We start from the raw sequence: 20,216 nt of genomic DNA, 5'->3' as shown, positions 1-20,216 counted from the left end.
CTAGTAATTTTGACATTTCATGGGACCCTAGATGAATAAAGTCTCATCTTTGGGACCGGTGCGTAATTTTCCCATAAAAATATGGTCACTTATTAACGAAAACCAAGAAAGGTTCATCCAGCAAAAAGAACCAGATGTTGAAGAACCCACTATTGAGACTCATAAATCCTAAGCAATGCCAAGAATCAAATCCAGGTCCCATTTCTAAGGATCTCAATTGGCGAATAGCTTTGATGAAAGCGGCAAAGAAGTGCACTTTGCATCCAATAAGCAATTTCATTACTTATGAACATTCATCACCTAGTCTACAAGGCTTTGTAGCAAGCATCTCTAATGAAAAATTATAAGCCATCTTTTGACAAGCAATTGCAAACCCAAGATGGAAAGAGACAATTGATGAAGAATTGAAGGCTTTGATTAAAAAAAGACCTTAAAAACCACCAAGTTACGTGAGGGAGGGATCTAATGAAAAATTACCAGCCATCTTTCTTCATCAGAGGCCACTCCAACTCTTCCTCATATATGGCCTTAGAAATCCCTTCTTACGTAACCACATGTCCATCTCAACATCCTCATCTGAGCTATCCCTAGTTTATGCTCATGTTGTCCCTTTAAAGCCTAACACTCACTATGATATAGCATTTCTGGTAGAATTATTTTCCCCTTAGAATCAACATCTCTCTAAAAAAGTTTTTTTTTTTTTTTGAAAAATCAGCACAAATACATATAATATAAAGAAGAAGCAAGAATTGAAAAAGAACCACATCCATTTTAACTGAATTCAATGGATCTACCTTACGGATTTGGCTATTTGGCAAATCTTCAAAAGCATCCGATTGCTTTAAAGGAGACTTGAGTCTTGTGATGCAGCAACCTGTTGATGACTTTGAGACGATGGTGCGTTTTCCTTAGATGCAAGTTGCGGAGATATTTTTCCAGACTTAATAACAGAAAGAACATCCCCTTTTAGGAGGGTTCCATAAGGACCAGATGCTTTCAATGTGGATGCATCCAATCCATGTTCTAGGATCAACAACTTTGCAGCTGGGCTAATTCTTCTTGCATTGGTCTTCTGTGCTCCACTCACTTCTAGTGTCATGGTGAGTGGTCTTCTCCTGTTGGCTTGCAGAACTGCTCCTGACTGAATTCTTTACCGCTTCAACATCAGATGCATCTTCAACCTAGTTAAAAGAAGCATAAGTACTTGCATGTATTCCAGTACATTGCAGGATGAAAATAAAGGGTAGCTTTGTCATAAAACAGGCAAATAAATAGCTGTCATTCGGTCAGAGGGTTCTGTAATTCAAATTGCGGAACAAGTTAACAAAACTTTGGACCTTTGTCATCAACATACATGTTTCACTTTGGCTAACCACAAAATCCTAATGAAGGAGGAAACTGGGAAAAGGGGAGAGGGAGAAGGAGGGAGTGGAGATAAAGGGAAAACAAGAGTGGGGGAGAAAGTCGACAGAAAATATTCACGCAAGTACCCTAGGGCTATATATTAAGCCCCTAATTCAATACTCCCTCTGGCCCTAATTATGGGGCTAGGTTTTAAGGCCCTACTTGATTCTAAATATAGGGCAAAGATGTGAGAGTTAAAAAAATTTTCCTATCTTGCCCCTCCTTGATTGCAACAAGTTAGCATGGGCATAACTGGAAAGTAACACATTTTTCTACAAGTTTAAAGAGATCAACCACTACTCCTTAGGAATCATGTAGTTAACTTTGACCTATAATTAGGGCTAGAGGGAGTAATTCAATCTCCAATAATTCAATAATTAAAATAATAGCTAAGCCTAAATAGAATAAAATAAAATGAAGCCAAATTTAAAATTACATAAAAGAAAGCCCAACATTAAAGTAAATAATTAAAACAAAAGACAGATCTAACTAGATTTTCCAGAAGCTAAATAATTAAACAAGCATTATGAAATCAAACTTACTGTTATTGCAATAGGTTGTCCCACTGCCACATCTTTTGAACCCTCTGGGGTTAATATCTTAGCTAGATATCTAGAATACACATTACACCAAAGCTAGCGTCAATTTCTTTTCTTTTCTTTTTCTTTGAGTCTTTTTCTTTTTTAGAAAAATCAAAAACGTAATAGAAAGAACAAAAAAAGAGTGCAAATACACCTTATGTTAAATGTACAAACTCCAATGCATGATTTATGCATAAGGGCCAGCAATTCAAGATCTTGAATACAAGATGACAAACTACATAATACGATTCAGGCCCAAAAAGAAAAAAACTACATAATGAGATTATTATAATCTACCATGTAATCCAAGATTAGATTATTCTTCCAAAGACTCCATTCTGAGTCTTACTTTTGTCAAACTTATTTATGCAGCTTGATGAAATTCAATGATTCCTTTTCAATCAAAACATAACGGTTCTAAACAATTGAGTGACATGTCAGACATATTACTAACAGGTTTATAAGTTACTTAAATAGTCAAGTGTTCACTACAACAACACATTATTCCAAATGGAGCATCTAAGCGAAAAGATGGATGAAAATTGCAGCAGAAAGCTAAATGCGTGACATATAGCATGGATATTGCCTTAACAGATATCAAACTATTTAGAAGTTAATATGTTATGCTACGTAAAGCTTTATTACCCTCTTCAAGAGTCTCAAATTCAAGGGTAGCTTTGTCCGTCTCTATCTCACATAATATGTCACCCACTTCTATCTGTCAAAGCCATCAAATATGTGTTCAGGAGTTACAAACGACAAGAAAGATGTTAACGAGTATCAACATCCTTCACAATTTCAAATATTATCAAATCCAACAGAAAATTAAAAGCTGACTGAAAACCTGACATTCAAACAATCCTAACCTTGTCTCCTTCTTTTTTCCTCCATTTAGCAATGTTTCCTTGGTTCTGTACAGAAATTATAAATTAACATCCCAATGGAAGGAAATAAAATCTAGGTCAGTAGTAGTAAAATGTAGCAGCATCAAACCAATCTCACCATTGTTGGGGACAAAGCTGGCATTTCAAGAAGGATATGAGGAGGGAGTTCTGATGTGTTTATTTTAGCGGAAGTTGATTCTGGTGTCCTCTCGTCATGATTAACTTCTTGGTTGGTAGATTTTTTCTCCTTGGCTCCTACCTCAGCCCCCACCGAAGCAGGAACATTTGGATATCATTTGGATCCTCAACCTGGTCAAGGCTCATAATTAGTTCTTATGCTGAGCAAATGTTTGAAATAAAAACATCATTGAGATTACCCAAGTCTTCATGATTTTTAAAAAAAAAAAAAAAATTGATACGTCATGGGATGACTTAAAAAATATGATCTACCCATCTAAAAACATATAAACCATAGATTATAACTTGTACTATCCAGTATCCAATTTGCAAGTTTATTGTTTATACTAATGTATCAAAGTTCCTTTCATGCAGATGGAAATTAACTGGATCCACGCCAAGAAGTTGTGAAAAGAAATCTGATTTTGAATTAGATCTAAAGGAACAATGAGTGACTAGAGAAGTAGTTAATTAGCATTGTAGGAACACAAGAAAAAAGAAAAAAAAAACAGATAAATAAAATAATAAAATAAATATACATATACTCCTAATGAATGCATAGAAGACTACAAATTGTGTGCTTGGTTTCACGTTGGAACCACCAAAGCATGACATGCTCAAAGTTAATTTTAGCAAGCTACAAAATAAGATCTTCAATAAAGAAACCTTCATAGGACAACAGAATTAATTAACCAAAACAGTACATCAGATTAGGTTTACAGACTGCAATACGATTTAAATTTAAATCAAATACTGATCAGTTAATGTAAAACATCAATAATGCAGCAATCAAACTTCAGACTGGCTTACTGTTATTGCAATTGGTTGTCCCACAGGCACATCCTTTGACCCATCCGGTACCAATATCTTAGCCAGAAATCTGCAGGAATAATTCAATCATCATACCAAAAAGAATAGTTTGCATTGACACGCATATGGTTATCTGTTCATTGCTCTAGGCTCAATATAAATCAGGTATACTGGACCACGAGAATCATTTCATCAACAATTCCGATAATCTTGTTTGAAGTCGGTTTATGAAGTTTCAGTTGACGTAGTACAATAATCAGCACTAAGAAATGCTGACCGCTGTAGCCATTTTTTTGTTCAAACTTCAAGCCTAACAGAATGTCAGGCTAAAGGATGTCTTAAGAATACAAAATCCATTTCTGAGATTTCACTCAGCAACTGTTATTTAATTGCAAGGATATGCCCTCCCATCGTAGTATTTGGGACTGGGATATCAGCTACTCGTATTTGAATCTCATTCACAGTTCTTATTTAGTCCTATGATATTTTGATTTTGAGATTTTCTGTGAATTTTGGTATTCTCTCTTTAGTTTACTCTTCTCCTACATCACTTAGATCGATTTGAATCAAGCTTCCAACTGCATCTGTACTTTAAAGTCCCATCAGACTGCTGAAACATTAATCCTTAATCCGGTGGTCTCTCAAGTCTATTCTCTCTTTACGCATGTGTTTACCTCAAGGATATTTCCAATTTGTCAATGTGAAGCAAAGATGTCAATTTACCAGAATATCAAAAGCAAAAAAGCCATCCAGTAACAAACATTAAAAAGAGTCGGAAGGGTGAAAAACAAGTGAATTACCCCTCTTCAAGACTTTCAAATTCAAGCGTAGCTTTATCAGTCTCAATTTCACATAGCACATCACCGACTTCAATCTGTTGCATTAATTAGCACCCAGGACAACATGACCCACTTCAATCTCTAATCCAAAGACATGAAGACAAGCAGAGATGTAACTTGCAACCATGAAGGAACTATTTCCTAACTGACCTTATCTCCTTCTTTTTTCGCCATTTTGCAATATTACCTTGGCTCTGGAACCACAGGAAGCAGTTAGCCAAACTCTATGGAAGCAATAAAAGGAATGAAGATACAACAATGACGAGTAAAGTTATTCATGTAAGCTCACCATTGTGGGGGACAAGGCGGGCATCGCAAGGACCAAATGGGAAGAATCTAGACAAATTAGAAACAAGCAATCAGCGTCAGATCAAAACATAACCTGGGCACATGACCTGATATTAGCAGATTGTGCCTTGTAATTGCCACAATATTACTAAAATATCAAAAACATTTAAAATAACCAACTTTGTGCACAAGTTCTTGAACAAGAAAACAGGACAAACCAAGCTGTTTAACTGAAATTTATAGACCTGGAATGAGATATAAATATATACATATATATAAAGCCTTTTCAAATACAGTTTCAGCTGGACTTTGCAGTCCCATTAATTAAAAATCATTCATGAAACTGTTGGATTCGTCAAAGAAAATGCACAAGATTCCCTCAAAATGAAACTGGAAATTCAAAGGGAACTCATGAATCACAAGTTTTATTATTCCCCAAATTGCAAATATATTCTAGTCCACTGCAAGTGATTTTGAGACTTTGAACAAAATCTTGTACAACTCCTTAAGTCAAATTACACTTTTGTCAATGGTGTCCTGCAACTAGTTATACCATGCTGTTTTAACAGCAGCCCAACTGTGTTACTTGCCTCTTTATTCCACACAATCAGTTTTTTTTTTTTTTTCCCGTGGGATTCCACACAATCCTTAATCAACTTGGGAAACCTACAACAAAGTTATTGTCATAGGCAGGCTTGGAAATGCCTATAGTGCTATATCATCTGCTCCGGCTCCTTATCTCAAATCATTTATGGTTGTGTAGAAGTCAGAGCTGTAGTGCACCTCTGTATTTTCTTATTCCATAATCAAAAAACTGAATACAAAGGTCTTAATATAAGCAGACACCTAACCCTGAGCCTAGGATCTCAGGCATCAAATTTTTCTACTAATTCTTAGATATCTCTTCTAACATATGAGCAGAAGATATAATAGTTAAAATTACCTAGCATATGCAAAGTTAAAATAACATATTTATATTATTAAAATAACAAATACGGTGGGCACCTAAATGGGATGGGGAACCCTACCCAAAAAGTTAGCTATTGAGGGGGGGGGGGGGGAGCCAGCCCACTAAAACACCCCCATTGAGCATCTAATACCACTCAATGTGGGACTTCTCATCACATACTAACAAGTTGCTATGAGCTGGCCCCCAGTGAAAAGTGGACGTCTTAGAGGCTGCACCACTTGGCAATTCACTTAACCTCCTGCCAATTAGAGCCCTCTATGAGTAGCCATCTCCGAAACTGCCAACAATCTAGCTCTCATACCATGAGTGCCTAGTACCTAAGTGGGATGGAAAATCCTACCCCAAAAGTCAACAGCTGAGATGGAAGAACCAACTCACTCAAATACCCCATTGAGCATCTCATACTACTCAACATGGGACTTAATAACCCATACTACCAAGTTTCCATCAAAATCATAAACGTGTTAAATATACACCTTAATTATAGCCTCAACAAGTCATCTTAGTTCACCTAGTTCTTTATGACCCATGGTAACCCTTGGCTCCTTTCGCACTTTGAAAACCTTGAGCAGCCCTAAGAAGCCCAAAGACGATAATGCTCACAATGACCAAACTCATAGAGCTCCTCTATCGCATCCTTCTTTGTTGCATACTTCTATGAGTAAGACCCAACCTAACTCCATTACTAATCATTGCTTCAATGGGAACAATTTACTACAATGATCCCAAGGCATCCTCATGTACACGGTTGGCAAGGCAAAGAGGAATATCTCGTAGAAAGGCAGCTGAACCATTGCAACCAAACCCTAAATAGAAGGTCTGGTATGCCGAAACCAACATGGTAAAGTCATGGCTCATCAATTCTATGACCCCTAAGATTGGTCAAACTTTTCTTGTCTTCCATACAGCTAAAGGGACTTGGAAGGCAATCTGGAAGTGTTATTCCACCCAAGAAAATACTGCTGCCATATCATAGATAAAAGGGTCTATCATGAGTTAAGGCAGGGTGATTTGGATACTACTAGGTACTATAACAACCTTGTCATGTATTGGAAACTGAGGAAACAGAGGTGAATACACTCAAATTGAACTATTCCAGAAGCAGACCAATCACAGAATATAACCTAGCCAAGCTAAGCAAGGTAAATCTAAGGTAAAACAGAGCATTAAGATATAACCAAATTATAAGGCAAATAGAGAAGGGGCACTATTTTTAGGCCCCACAAATACATTAGCTTTCCAGCTTGTATCTAAAGGACTTCTGGCCTCAAACTAACTTTTTTTTTTTTCCCCTAACTCAAACTAATAGCCTTATTACTTTAACTTCCATTACAGCTTTTCTTATCTACTTCTTCACGTACACATAAACATCACCATCATCTGTGCTTTGCTCCATATGGAAATTTCTATTTCCTTTTATTACAACAACAACAACAAAAAGCGTTATCCCACTAAGTGGGGTTAGCTATATGAATCACACGCTACCATTGTGCCTTATCAACAACCAAGTCCTTAGATATGTTGTTGATCACGAGGTCTCGTTCAATAACCTCATTGAGCATTCTTCTCGGTCTTCCTCTGTGCTTTTTTATGGGACTCCATACTGTCTGATCTGCCCTCCTCACCGAGGCCTTCAATACCCTTCTCTGCATATGCCCAAACCACTTTAAGCGCTATTCAACTATTTTCTCTTCGATAGGCATCACACCGACTCTTGCTCTAATATTTTTATTTTGGATCTTATTTTTTCTAGTATGACCACACATCCATCTCGACATCCTCATTTTTGCTATCCCAACTTTATGCTCCTGTTTTCCTTTTATCGCCCAACATTCACTACCGTATAACATAGCTGATCTTATAATAGTCCGATAAATTTTCCCTTAAGCTTCTCAGGTACCTTTTCGTCGCAAATAACTCTAGTAGCTTTCCTTCACTTTAACCAGCCCACTTGTATTCTATGAGAAATGTCTCCATCAATTTCACCATCCTCATGTACAAAAGATCCTAGATATTTATACTTGATGAATGATTTGAACTCCCATCTTCACCTCCAAATCACCATTGCCTTACTTCACCCCAAAATTGCAATGCATATATTCTGTTTTGTTCCTACTCAAGCGAAAACCTTTCGACTCCAAAGTCCTTCTACGTAACTCCAATCTAGAGTTAATCTCTTCTTTTGATTCAGTCATGAGGACTATATCATCCGCAAAAAGCATGCTCTTAGGGATTTTTTCTTAAATAAGCTCAGTTAGAACATTCAGAACAATATTAAACAAGTAAGGACTCATGTCCTTTTATTACAAATAGATTAAATAAAAAGGAGAAGCTTCAAATGTCAGTGTCATAACTCACAACAACTCTAAGATCTGTAAAAATAATACATATGTCATGACAAATTAAATGACTTCCTAAACAAGAAACCACATGAATTCTCCAAAATGAGATGCCTAAACCAGCTACTCAAAAAGAGTTTACAGGCAGATTATTTTAGAGAACAATTGGAAAAATGAAAACAGAAATCAGGTATGTACCTGAAGACGAGAAAAACTTGACACCAACCCCCTGCCAAAAATGATAAAAGTTGTCAGTAAACATGCAAGGAATAGGCATTTATTGTGCATTTAAACACTAACCTTCAACTCCAAAGAGTTATCGCAAACTCCAGTAAGCATGGGTAACAATGCAGGCCTGGTAAACTTCAGCATTAGTGAACTATCAAGATGACAACGTAAAGGAAAGGAAATGTGTTCAAACATCATGAATCTAGACTGCCGAGATATATGCATAGTAGAATATGTCAATTCCCCTTTAGTCCATAAGTCTAACATACATGAGAAAATATCCAGTCAACCATGGAATGTTGAAACCTGAAGAAGATCAGATCATTTGATGCTGGACTGTGTTGAAACTTGTGTAGGCAATTTTATACTGGTTAAATTTAGCATGTTGATTTCAGAAGCCCAATTCAAGCAAAATTATCACCCAATCCAAAATACTGGAGACAAAAATTAGAGACAAGTTTGACACTCCAAGTCACATTGAAATATTACCAAAACTTCCCATGCTCAACATAATTCCATGAATTCAAGCAGAGAGATTGACAAAACTCTTTTAAGCAAATATGTGGTTAAAATGTAGTTAATGAGAAAAACATAGGCAAATGGATGCAAACCTCAAAAGATTCCCATCACTGGCCACAGACCTATTCCTCGAATTAGAAGTTCTGCAACAACATAACCAAAAACATATTAAAAATTAGAAAGCAATTCTATAATTAGCTTAAACTGCTTTGAGAACATTTCATTTATGGTGTCATCTCAAAATAAACAACATGCCGACACTAGGGCCCTTTTTCCGGATAAAGACCACCAGTTCAGCAATAAGTAATTGCTACTAGCTACCACCATTTTCTTTTAGTAATTGATTGGCCTAATTGCAGCAGGACACACCGAGCAACACATACAGATATGGAATATTATCTATAAAGATAACTGAAGTACCAAGGTTTTTTCCCATCTCCACAAAGGGGAGCTTATTTATCTTTACTTTTATTATTAACTTTGCCAGTTGTGATGAAAACTAACAAAAAAATGTTCACCTTATGCAACCTCCAATTCCAATTTCCATCAAACTCTCCTTCAATCCCACAAGACTATCATAGCCTCCCAATCATCAATTCCAGGGCATATCTTCTCACAAAAAAATAAAATAAAATTCAGGGCATACCAAATTATTTCAAATAGGAGGCTGCCAAATTCTATGTTGATTGCAACTCAAAATATCCATCAAATTTTTCACTTTCAGCCAACCAAAATGATACACAAGCCACTTTTGGTACGGTCAAACACAGTAACTTCTAATTAGTATCTTTTAGAAACAAAGAAGTTGGCTACTTTGATGGGTTGAATTGCTTCCCTCTAAGAGAAATGAGTTGGTGGCATCAAGAGTCATTTGTGACCATAAGGTGCCTACTAAGCTTAAAAGAAGCTTTTGCCAAATAATTTTAAGACTAGCAATGTCATATAATAGTGAACACTGGAGATTGAATAGATTACAAAAACAAAAAGTTGAGGTAGCAGAGATAAAAATGTTGGGACGTATGTGGAACCGTACAAGAAAAGACATGTTGTCATGAATACATACAAGAAAAAGATGGCATGGCATCTATTAGGGGGAAAATGGTATAAAATCATTTGAGGTGGTTTGAACATGTTCAAAAAAAGGCTAATAAAGGCGCCAATGAGAAAAGTTGAGCAGATGGTCTTGAGTCCTATATAGAGGGGTAGAGGGAGACAAAGAACGACTAAGAAATTATCAAATTGGATCTCTTAATAAATTATTTCTTGAAAGAGTTGGTTGTTGAGAGAGTATAATAGTATCCATGTAGCTTACCCCACCTAATGAGATAAAGTTTGGCTTCATCCAGAAAACCTTCATGAGGATTAACATGATTGATCTAGAGCTAGGTGCCAAAAACTGGCCATTTTCTATTGAGAGCTACTTCTAACGACAATTACGCACTTTTGAACCTGATTTTCTTACTTTACTTAACAAATATCATTATTGTTGATAGATCCTGATTTTTTAAAGAGTGAGTTGTTGATAGAAAACGACACATTGACAATGTGATCCATGAAACTAAACCCACCTAGATGGGACAAGACTTGTTTTTCTTGTGTTTTAACAAATATCAACTATGTTGGAATAAATAGATACACCCTACAGGGGTTGAGTGGATAGACCCAAATGAGAGAGAGAACACAAAGACATCTCTTAAATATTAATAGAATCTAAGTTTAACAAAACCAGTTTCTTGTTCCTTTTTTCTAAATTCAAAATGCAAATGATAGTTCTATGATCAGTTAAACAGGAAAACTGCAAGGGTTTTTTTTTTTTTTTTTTTTTTTTGCAGCATATGTAAACTAATGTGTGTGGGTATTTTTCTTCTCAACTTCCAAGTTTTCTGTCTCAACAGTTCCTTCTCCCAAGAAAGGTGTATCTTCTGTGTAACAAAATTGGATCCATGCACGTGATTCAGTTTATAAGTCATAGTTTTGCTCCAAGTACATTGGATTATTTAAGGTAAGTCATTGAACTCCCATCTTTTAATATTCTAATTACATTAGCAGGGTTTGAACCCTTACTCCATCCCATTTCATCTTTGCCACCTAATAGCCCAGGTGGCATTGAACTCCCTTTTTTATCACAAATGAAGTTTACAACAAATGCCAAAACAGCACAATTTTGAACTAAATAATTATTACTGTCGGATGTCTTAGAGATATTCCGAAGTTCATGACATCTGTTATTTTTTACTTGTCGATATTTATTTAGGGTAAGAACAGATTTTTTGAAGTATATAGGGACATCTATTTTTTTCCCCCACAATAGTAGCTTTATACCGTTTTGAATGTTCCAAAAGTTAGCACTCCATTCAATCAATTCACTGTAGTTCCTACACAAGTCTTAAATCATAAAATGCTACAGAAATATCCAACTCTTTGACATGATCATCACCCTACAACATAATCACATCATCAAAGTACACCCTCGTTCCCAGATAGAAAGAGATACGTAATTGATAACAGCAATCTCAGATAGAGTAAAACTGGGAAACGTGATTTTCCAACTCCCAGGAATCAGATACATAGACCCAATCGAGTGGGCAAAGAAAAAATACATAATTTCAACAAAATTGAAAGACGAAAGAACAACCACTAAAAGTCAAACTATTTTCCTCCATGGAAAAATCAAGAACAGAAAAAAGAGAGTACCCATATAGGGATCTGGAGGAGGCATATGATGAAGAAAGAAGGCGAGCCTTAAGAAGAGAAGGAGCCCGAGAAATCAAAGGGTGCCGAAGCCGCGAGAGTGCCATCCCTGAGAATGCCAAGTGTCTTAGCTCAGCAACTTTCTGGTTCAGCGTTGGGGGCAGATCGCAACGACAACGACGAGTAGGCAAGGAGAGCTCGCGCGTTGGTAGCTAAACAACACAACGAACTTCAAATAAATGGAAAGAAGACCAGGAAGAAGGGCGTGCTCAAAGAAAATTAATGCCAATGACACCTGGATTTCGCTGGGCTTTATTTTGTTTTTGTCCAAACATGGTCTTATATACATTCGGTTGATGACCTCAACGGATGTTATTCCATGCTCCGCATATTCCTACTGATTATATTAAAGATGTTAGTTAAATTAATTAATATGATTTTTTTATAAAATATTCTAAGTATTTTTTTTAGGGATAATTAATCCACAGCTCCTTATAGTTTCAACTAATTTTGAATCAGGTCCTTATACTTTCACCTGTTTTTAATTAGGTCCTTGTATTTAATTTTCTTTTTATCAAGTCCTTATAAGTTCACCTTATTTTTAATTAAGTCCCTGAATTTTTTATTCTTTATTTTATAAATTCTAATAGTACTATTATATAAACATAAAATAGTATATATTATTTAATATTAGTTTATAAACAATAATATTCTAAAGATATTGAATTATTATAATGATTTTAATTTTTTCAGCAAAAAAATTAATTTTTCTAAAAAATCGTCCTGAATTAATTAATTCTATTACTTTTTTATTACATAATTATTAATTTAATTTAATTATTAATATTTTATATTTCAGTATTAATCTATTTAATTAAGCTTATATTTAATTAATAAATAAAAATTAAAAACTACATGGACCTGATTAAAAATTTAGTGAAATTATAAGGACTTAATTAAAAGAAAAATAAATACAAGGACCTAATTAAAAAAAGGTAAAAGTATAAGGATCTAATAAAAAGAAAAAAAACTATAGGGACCTGATTCAAAATTCGTTGAAACTATAAGGACTTGCAGATTAATTAACCCTTTTTTTTATTTCTCTTCCCTTTTTCTACTTAATTATTGTTGTTCTCCCCTCCTCCTTAATTATTACTAGGAAAATATTATGACCTTGTAAGTCATGAGCTGACTCTTTACTAACTACACTAATTTTTATTAGTACATTTGTTATTACTCCTCCATTAATAGTACTATATTCATATAAAAATGAGAAATTAAAAAAGTCAAATAAAAACCCAATTCGGAATTTATGAATTTTGGCATTTTCTCAAAAGCCTTCCTCCATTTTTTCAAGGGCACCTCTACGAGTGACTGTGGGTTTATCCCATTCACGAGTGGAGCTCGTAACTAGCGATGGTTGGAGCTCCGGTCATCCCTTCCGTGACAATTTTATTGTAAAAATTTTGTAATGGATAGTTAACGAAAATTTGTGAATTGTTAATCATTACTCCCGGTTCAAAATATTTTTAAAAAAAAAACTTTGTTGGAAAGGTTATTTTTATATAAGATAACATTCACTTTAATCTAAATATTTACTGAGTTTTTTTTTATTCTATCTTCATATATTCTCTTTTCTTTTCATTCAGTTGTTGCATATTTTATTTATTCTCTTCGTTAATAAAGATATATTTAGAAAAAATATATGTCTTACATATTTATTATTTTAAATTGATTTTAATTAATTTCTTATAACCAGAGGGAGTACCTATTAATATCTATAGTTATCATGTGATTAAATAAGAACAAAAGTTTACTGAACAATTGCAAAAAATTTGATATGAATAGCTAATAGGCACTTATAAGTTGCTAACTGAACTTGTTAATTTGTAAGATTGTCTTGTGATTGACGATGAAAATTTATAGAATAGTTTAATTTCATCATAAAAATTTTGTTAACAATAGCTAATGAAAACTTGTAAATTACAAAATTATAGGTAATAAGGATAACAAAAATAAATCGTTATTTCATGATATGTACGTGTATAATATAGAGAAACTAGAATTATGTTGTAATTGAACAGGAAAAAAACATCTAAAGAGGATAGAAGATTTAAAAAATATAAATATATGAGAGTACAGAGAAAATCAATAAATCGTCAATATATATTAATATATAAAAGTGGAGTAGTTAACAGCCCTTCTGTTAACACATGTCCAACCACATAACTAACCATTTCTTCATTAAAATATTAGAAATAAAAATTAGAAATACGAGATTATATTGTTATCAGGTTATTTATTTATATCATATCATATAATAATTAAAAATAAAGCAGTCAGCAGCCCAACTCCAGCCACAGTAAATATTAGCGGAATAGAAAATTTATAAAAATCAGAAATTTAAGACGTGCGAGTGAAATATTAGCAGAGTATAATATAAAGATTAGATATATCGACCAAAACAATATATAATATTTAATAACCCCAAACAAATCAGAAAAACTAGAAAAATCAGTCAAGCCCTCCTATCCAACGTCATTCCCAGTCCTGGAAAACCCCTCCGCAACCAACAAAACCATCACCCTTCCTAACTGCTCCATCTGTATTAAACTTCAACCATCCTTTTTCTGTGTTCTCCACCCCGTCTCAACCTTGGGCTCCGTTTGGTTGGAGGGTTGTTGAGGGAAGAGAAGGAGATGAGATTAGTGTGTTTAGTTGGAAAAAATAGAAAAGAAAAGAGGGAAGTAATTTGTCTTTTAGTGCTCCCCTCTCTTCTTTTTGCTCCCTTCCAAATTTGGGGTTTTATAGATAGGAGAGAAATATTATGTTTAATATTAACTAAACTACCCATACTAGCTTTTCTATATTTCAAGTTTGCCCCTCTTATTAGAAACCCTTTTCTCACTTCTTTCTCTTTTCAGCCACTAATGATATTTGATAATATAATATTTCTATCATGACAGTAATTTTTTTGTAATATAATATGATAAGTGTATATTAATAGAGGGTGGTGTATTATAATTATATAATATATACATATCATATATATTAATATATACATATCATAATGTGTGTGTATTATAATTATATATCATGTGTGTATTATAATCTCAGATGGGCTGCGAACATGTATATATATTAATCTCAGATAGGTTGCACATATACATATATATTAATATATACATATCATAACGTGTTTGTATTATAATTGTATAATATATACATATCATATATATTAATACACATGCATATGTATTATAATTATAAAATTAATGAGATAGAATATTAAACCTTTTATCATATTTCTTTTTTTTTTAGTTTTATCATAATTTTTATCACATGTAATTGAGGTAATTGGTTCTTTTGAAATTGATAAATTAAGAAATAATAATTTTGATATAAATATTATAATAAAAGAATAAAGTAATCTAAATATAGAAATAAGGACATATTTGTCAATTTATAATTACCTCTCCTCCCCTCTTCTTATGAACCAAATAAGAAATCTCCCCTTCCTTCTCCTCCCCTCCAACCAAACAAAATCCATGACCTCCATTCCCCTCATCTCCCCTTCTTTTAATTAACCTCTCCTCTCCCCCCCTTTGTAGAACCAAACAAAGCCTTATGTCCCCTCTTCCCCTTTTGCTACTATTGAAAGCCTCCCTTACATTCTAAGTATTCTTCCAGTCATAAATATAAGACCCCTTTTTTAATGTAATTTACACTACAAAAGGGGTTTTATATTTAGGACCGGAGTATCTTTCAAAATTACACTATCAGCCTCCTAGGTTTCTTAAATTAACTGTCAAAAAGTTGACAATTCCTCCGGTACTAAAGAAACCAAATGCAAATAGCAAAAGCCATCTTCCCTTCTCCACACTCTCTTTTATTTCTCCTCAAATTTTGTTTAAACCTTTTTCGTAGATTCAAATCAAAGAACTCATCACATCTCTTCCCTCTGAGTAACTCTATGTAGACTTCTTTTGCCACCACACAGTCATGTAGGACATGTAGAACATCCTCGTCAACATTCAAACAAATCAAACAATTAGCGGGGATTTTCAAGATCTTACTTCGCTTCACAGCAATCAGCAAACCACCATCAATAGCCATCCAAAGGAAAGTTTGCACTCTCTTTGGACCCTTCCAGCTCCATATCAAATCCCACATCTTTTTCGCACACAAGGAATCATACCCTTTCAGCAAATTATACATGTCAGCCATTGAAAATTGTCTATGAGTAGTGCAAATCCATCTTGCTCTATCCTCATCCTCTTCGCTATTTGGTCGGAGAACCCCACTGATTTTATGAAGAATGTCCGCAGGCAGCCATTTTTTCAAACCATTCATTTTCCATCCTCCATTCTCATCAACAAGTTCAGCCATTTTTAGAGTTTTCATTTCTTCTAGCAACCAATTTCAAGCTTCTTTTTATTAATGGTTCTTCTTTCATCAACCATTTATCAACCCAGAAGTTTACCTTGTTTCTATTTTTTACTTCCCATCTTATGTTCTTAGTTAGGCGAGACCACAGAGGTCCCAGATTTTTCCACAACACAGAGTCCCCACTCTTTACTCCATACTCTCTTAATAAATCTCTTTTCCTTCCATATTTTGCTTCTAAGACTCGACACTAGTTTTTCTGGTTTTAGCACGTGATAAATCGGTATTTGTTGAGTCACAGACTAAATGCTAAGAATAAAGAATTCTCTTCCATCCACTTAACCTTCTTTGAATCATGTCAATAAGGAAATTAAATTTTGCTTTTGAATTTCTGGCATTGGAGACAAATGCTCCAAGATATTTTTCAACCTCTTCTTCTTCTTCTAAATCCACACACAGACAAAAGCTCTGTTTGTTTTTCAGCACCAATATTCCTAGAGAAAGAAATGGTTGTCTTCTGGAGATTCAACCTGTGACCAAAGCTTTGCAAGCATTATAATACAATCTCCAGCTATTCTCTCTCAGCCTCACAATGGATCTCTATTTAGTTCTTCATGTTTTTGCTTGTTAGCTAAACCCTAAATCATATTCAATTTTTACCTTAAAATTTAAAAAAAAAAAAAAAAGAGCTTTCTGGTTCTAACTCAAATTTCCATTACCTGTTAAAATCGGAAAGTACTTATTTTACATTAACATATATTTCTATTCTCCTAACTTTGTATTTCTTTTATCTTTCTGTTAATTTTATTTTTTAATATGGTTCCTAAACAAATTTTTAAAAGTTTTTTTTAATTTTTCTTAATATAAAATGCCCTTATTTGAGTTTTGTAAATTTTTATCTCTTGTTTTTTTTTGGTTCTTTGATAGATACTATTTTAATGATATATAATAGAAATAAAAATCAAAAAATAAAATAAAACAATTGAAATAAAAGTTAAAGTTGTGGGTTCAAGATGGAGAAAAAAGAAGCCTCCTGAAAACAAATCCCCGTTAAATGCTCTTGGGTCAACCGTAGGCCCCATCAAAATGCCACCAATGGAGTAAGTTGTTGACACTGTTGAATAAGTCGCCCAGCACCAAACAAACAAAAAAATTCGTTGTTGACTATGGCAATGCTGCTAACTGAGGACTAGGAGAAAGCGATGACGTATCTAATGACAGGGGGCTGACGGCTGATGACTCACACCATGATTAGACAAGAAAATGACATGTTTGGTGGTGTGGCGAATGACTCGGACTTTGATTATGATTATCCAATGACGTGTACCTGTAGGTGGTAATTGACTCAACTGCCGACTTGGACCTCTTGATGACGTGTTGTGGTGATGTGGCAAGAGATTCAGCTATTGACCCTGCAGCTTGATGGCATGTACGCATAAGGTAGACAATGACTCAGATGATGACTCGGATCAATCAACATCGTTGTTTAGTGATGTGGTGAGTGACTCCGCTGTTGACTGGGATGCTTGTTGATGCAGCTGTCTGAAGTAGCGATAAATCAGCCACTAACTGTTTCAACTCGATGACGTGGTATGGTGATGTGTTGGATGACTTAGTTGCTGATTAGGACCACATGATGATGTGTTCTTGTGATTTGGCTGATGACTCAGCCGCTAACTGTATAGCTTGATGATGTGTTCACATGAGATAGATGATTACTCAGATGATGACTCAGATCGTTTGATGACATGGTATGGTATAAAAAAAGTCCGTTTTTGTTTCTTTTGGAAGCCTTTTTTGGTTTGTTTAAGGAGAGACATTGATCAAAGAGAAGTAGATAGTAGGTAACAGATGAAAAAATAAGCCTATATTTATTAGTTGAGACCAGCCTATATTCATCTGTTCTAGCATGAATAGATGAATATAAATTTTTTATAGAAAATGTAATATATATATATATACACACACACATTATCAATGTTTATTATTACAACCTGCAATTCCAAAACACATGAACAGAACTAAAGTAGACTCTAGCAACAACGAGAACAATTCAATAAAACAAATCATGTCACACTTTCTACACAAATAAAATCCACAACCCATAATTTTAAGGGTCAAAATAAATGACAACAATAACATCCTAATTAGTTTAGTCAAGCAAAAAAAAGATTAAACACCCTAAATTAATCACATAACACAAGAAAGTTTAAAACAAAAAAAATTTGATAACATTCTAACTTATTTTAAATAGATATTTTAATCCTAATTAGTACCTACAAGCAATAAAGGATTATCTATAATATTAATTAAGGCGATATCCAACCCAAGCTTTCCACCAGCATAATTTGAAGCACTCCCACAACACTAACTATCTACAAGATAATAAAAAATAAGTTATATATAAAAAAAGACTGTAACATGCAAAAAAATATTTAAAAAATTAATTTTTAAATTAAATAAAATAAAATTTTATCATTGTTAAATTATTAAAAAAAAAAACAGCTTTTGGTGGAAAGCTAGGGACATTTTGACCTGGAGAAGAATTCTGGGAGAGGGCAGTAAATGAGAGAAGAAAATGGAGGAAGGGTAATTAGTGAAGGGAAAAAAACAAAAGAGGAAAGGACGGATGGAAGTGGAAAAAAAATGGGAGGAGTAGTAAAGGAAGTTTAAAAACAATGGCGAAGCATTAATTGAAGAATGAAAAGAAGGGAGGACGTAGATGAAAAAAAAATATAGGGGCAGTATAGGTTAAAGAAAATAGGAAGGGGCATTGGAAGGAATTGAATGTGGTGGATATTATATACCCTTATCAAAGTTTTTTTTTTTTTTCAAGCTAGAGAAAGAGAGGCGAAAGAGAAAGAGAGTGAGAGAAGAGGAAGAGAGAGAGCAAGAGGAAGAGAGAAAAATCAAGAGAGAGTGAAAGTTTGTGATGTCTAAAGAATAAGACAAGATTTGTGAATCATTTAGGTACACAAAGATACTTCTTTTTATCAAATTTTTGTTATACATATTTCTTATATATTTAGTGCTTTATATTATTAGTTTCATTATAATATTTAGAGAAAATTTTACCTTTTTGATATGGAGTAAATATAGAGTTTTGACAATATATAACCGTAGAAATTTAAAAATACACTATTAAGGAATTTTAATTAGTTTATATTTGTTCAATGATTGTTTTGAGAATTTTAAATGAAGATTTTAGTTGAAAATTTTGTTATTCAAAGATATATAATGTTTTTACCGATTAAATTTAAATTAAATAATTTATTTGGGTTATTAAATATATTATTGAGATTTTAATCGATTTGAATATTGAATAAGTTAAAAATATATTTTGAAATAATTTTTGAAGTCTTAAAAATTTATAAATTAAGAATTTTATGAAATTAGATAAAATTACAATTTATTTATAATTAAAAAAATTTGTTTGGTTGGAGGAAAAATTTTAAATGAAACTATAATAAATAATTGAGATTTTAATATAAAATGTTTATATTTTAAGAAATATATACATATATATTTATTTAAGTTATTAAATTTAAATAGTCTTATATGTAAATTATATTTTCAAAATAATATTATATCTATTATAAATAACTAGATCTAGGGGTTTAGGCAATTTTAATTTAGAGGCTAGTCTTAGAATTTTAGAGTAGCTTTGAGTTTTATATTAATGAATCTTTATATGCAACTTTGTAGACTCTTGAGAATTTTAGAGTAATTTTTGTGTAAACATTTCTAAGTTAAAGAATACTAGATAACTCTAAAAATTCTTTCATGTACATATGAATTATGTATGATTATATTATGGATTTACTAATTTTTATTATACCATATTGAGATATATGTATTTATTATGACTTTTCAAATAAATGTTTTAATATGTTACAATTTGTTAAGATTTATTATTATTAATTATGATCAATTTTTAAATATATTGATAGTTATCGGTATAGAAATTTTATTGCTATCTTATTTTAATAATATATTTGAGGATGTACTTCTGATGTAATATTATTTGTATTTGACGTATGCATTGTTAAGCTAAGTATAGAAGGAAATTTGTATGGATATAAAATTACTACATAATATGT

General features: G+C 33.2%; 1 protein-coding gene and 1 pseudogene across 1 annotated transcript; both read right to left on the bottom strand.

Annotated features, from left to right (window-relative positions):
- Positions 1-533: 533 nt before the first annotated feature.
- On the bottom strand, positions 534-12,058 carry LOC114733510 (dihydrolipoyllysine-residue acetyltransferase component 1 of pyruvate dehydrogenase complex, mitochondrial-like; annotated as a pseudogene).
- A 3,506-nt stretch (positions 12,059-15,564) lies between these two features.
- On the bottom strand, positions 15,565-16,119 carry LOC114733511 (uncharacterized). Its single transcript, XM_028920984.1, has one exon. It carries the CDS (start codon positions 16,117-16,119, stop codon positions 15,565-15,567), a length of 555 nt encoding a protein of 184 aa, XP_028776817.1.
- Between the last annotated feature and the right edge of the window lie 4,097 nt (positions 16,120-20,216).

This window comes from Neltuma alba, unplaced genomic scaffold (assembly GCF_004799145.2).
Source record: "Neltuma alba isolate B1F8T4 unplaced genomic scaffold, ASM479914v2 tig00013010_pilon, whole genome shotgun sequence".
Classification (NCBI taxonomy): Eukaryota; Viridiplantae; Streptophyta; class Magnoliopsida; order Fabales; family Fabaceae; genus Neltuma; species Neltuma alba.
Note: the sequence above shows the minus strand (reverse complement) of the source record. Positions and strands in the feature narration are given on the sequence as shown.

Coding starts and splice junctions, on each gene's coding strand:
- LOC114733511 (XM_028920984.1), bottom strand. CDS start 16,119: ATGGCTGAACTTGTTGATGAGAATGGAGGATGGAAAATGAATGGTTTG.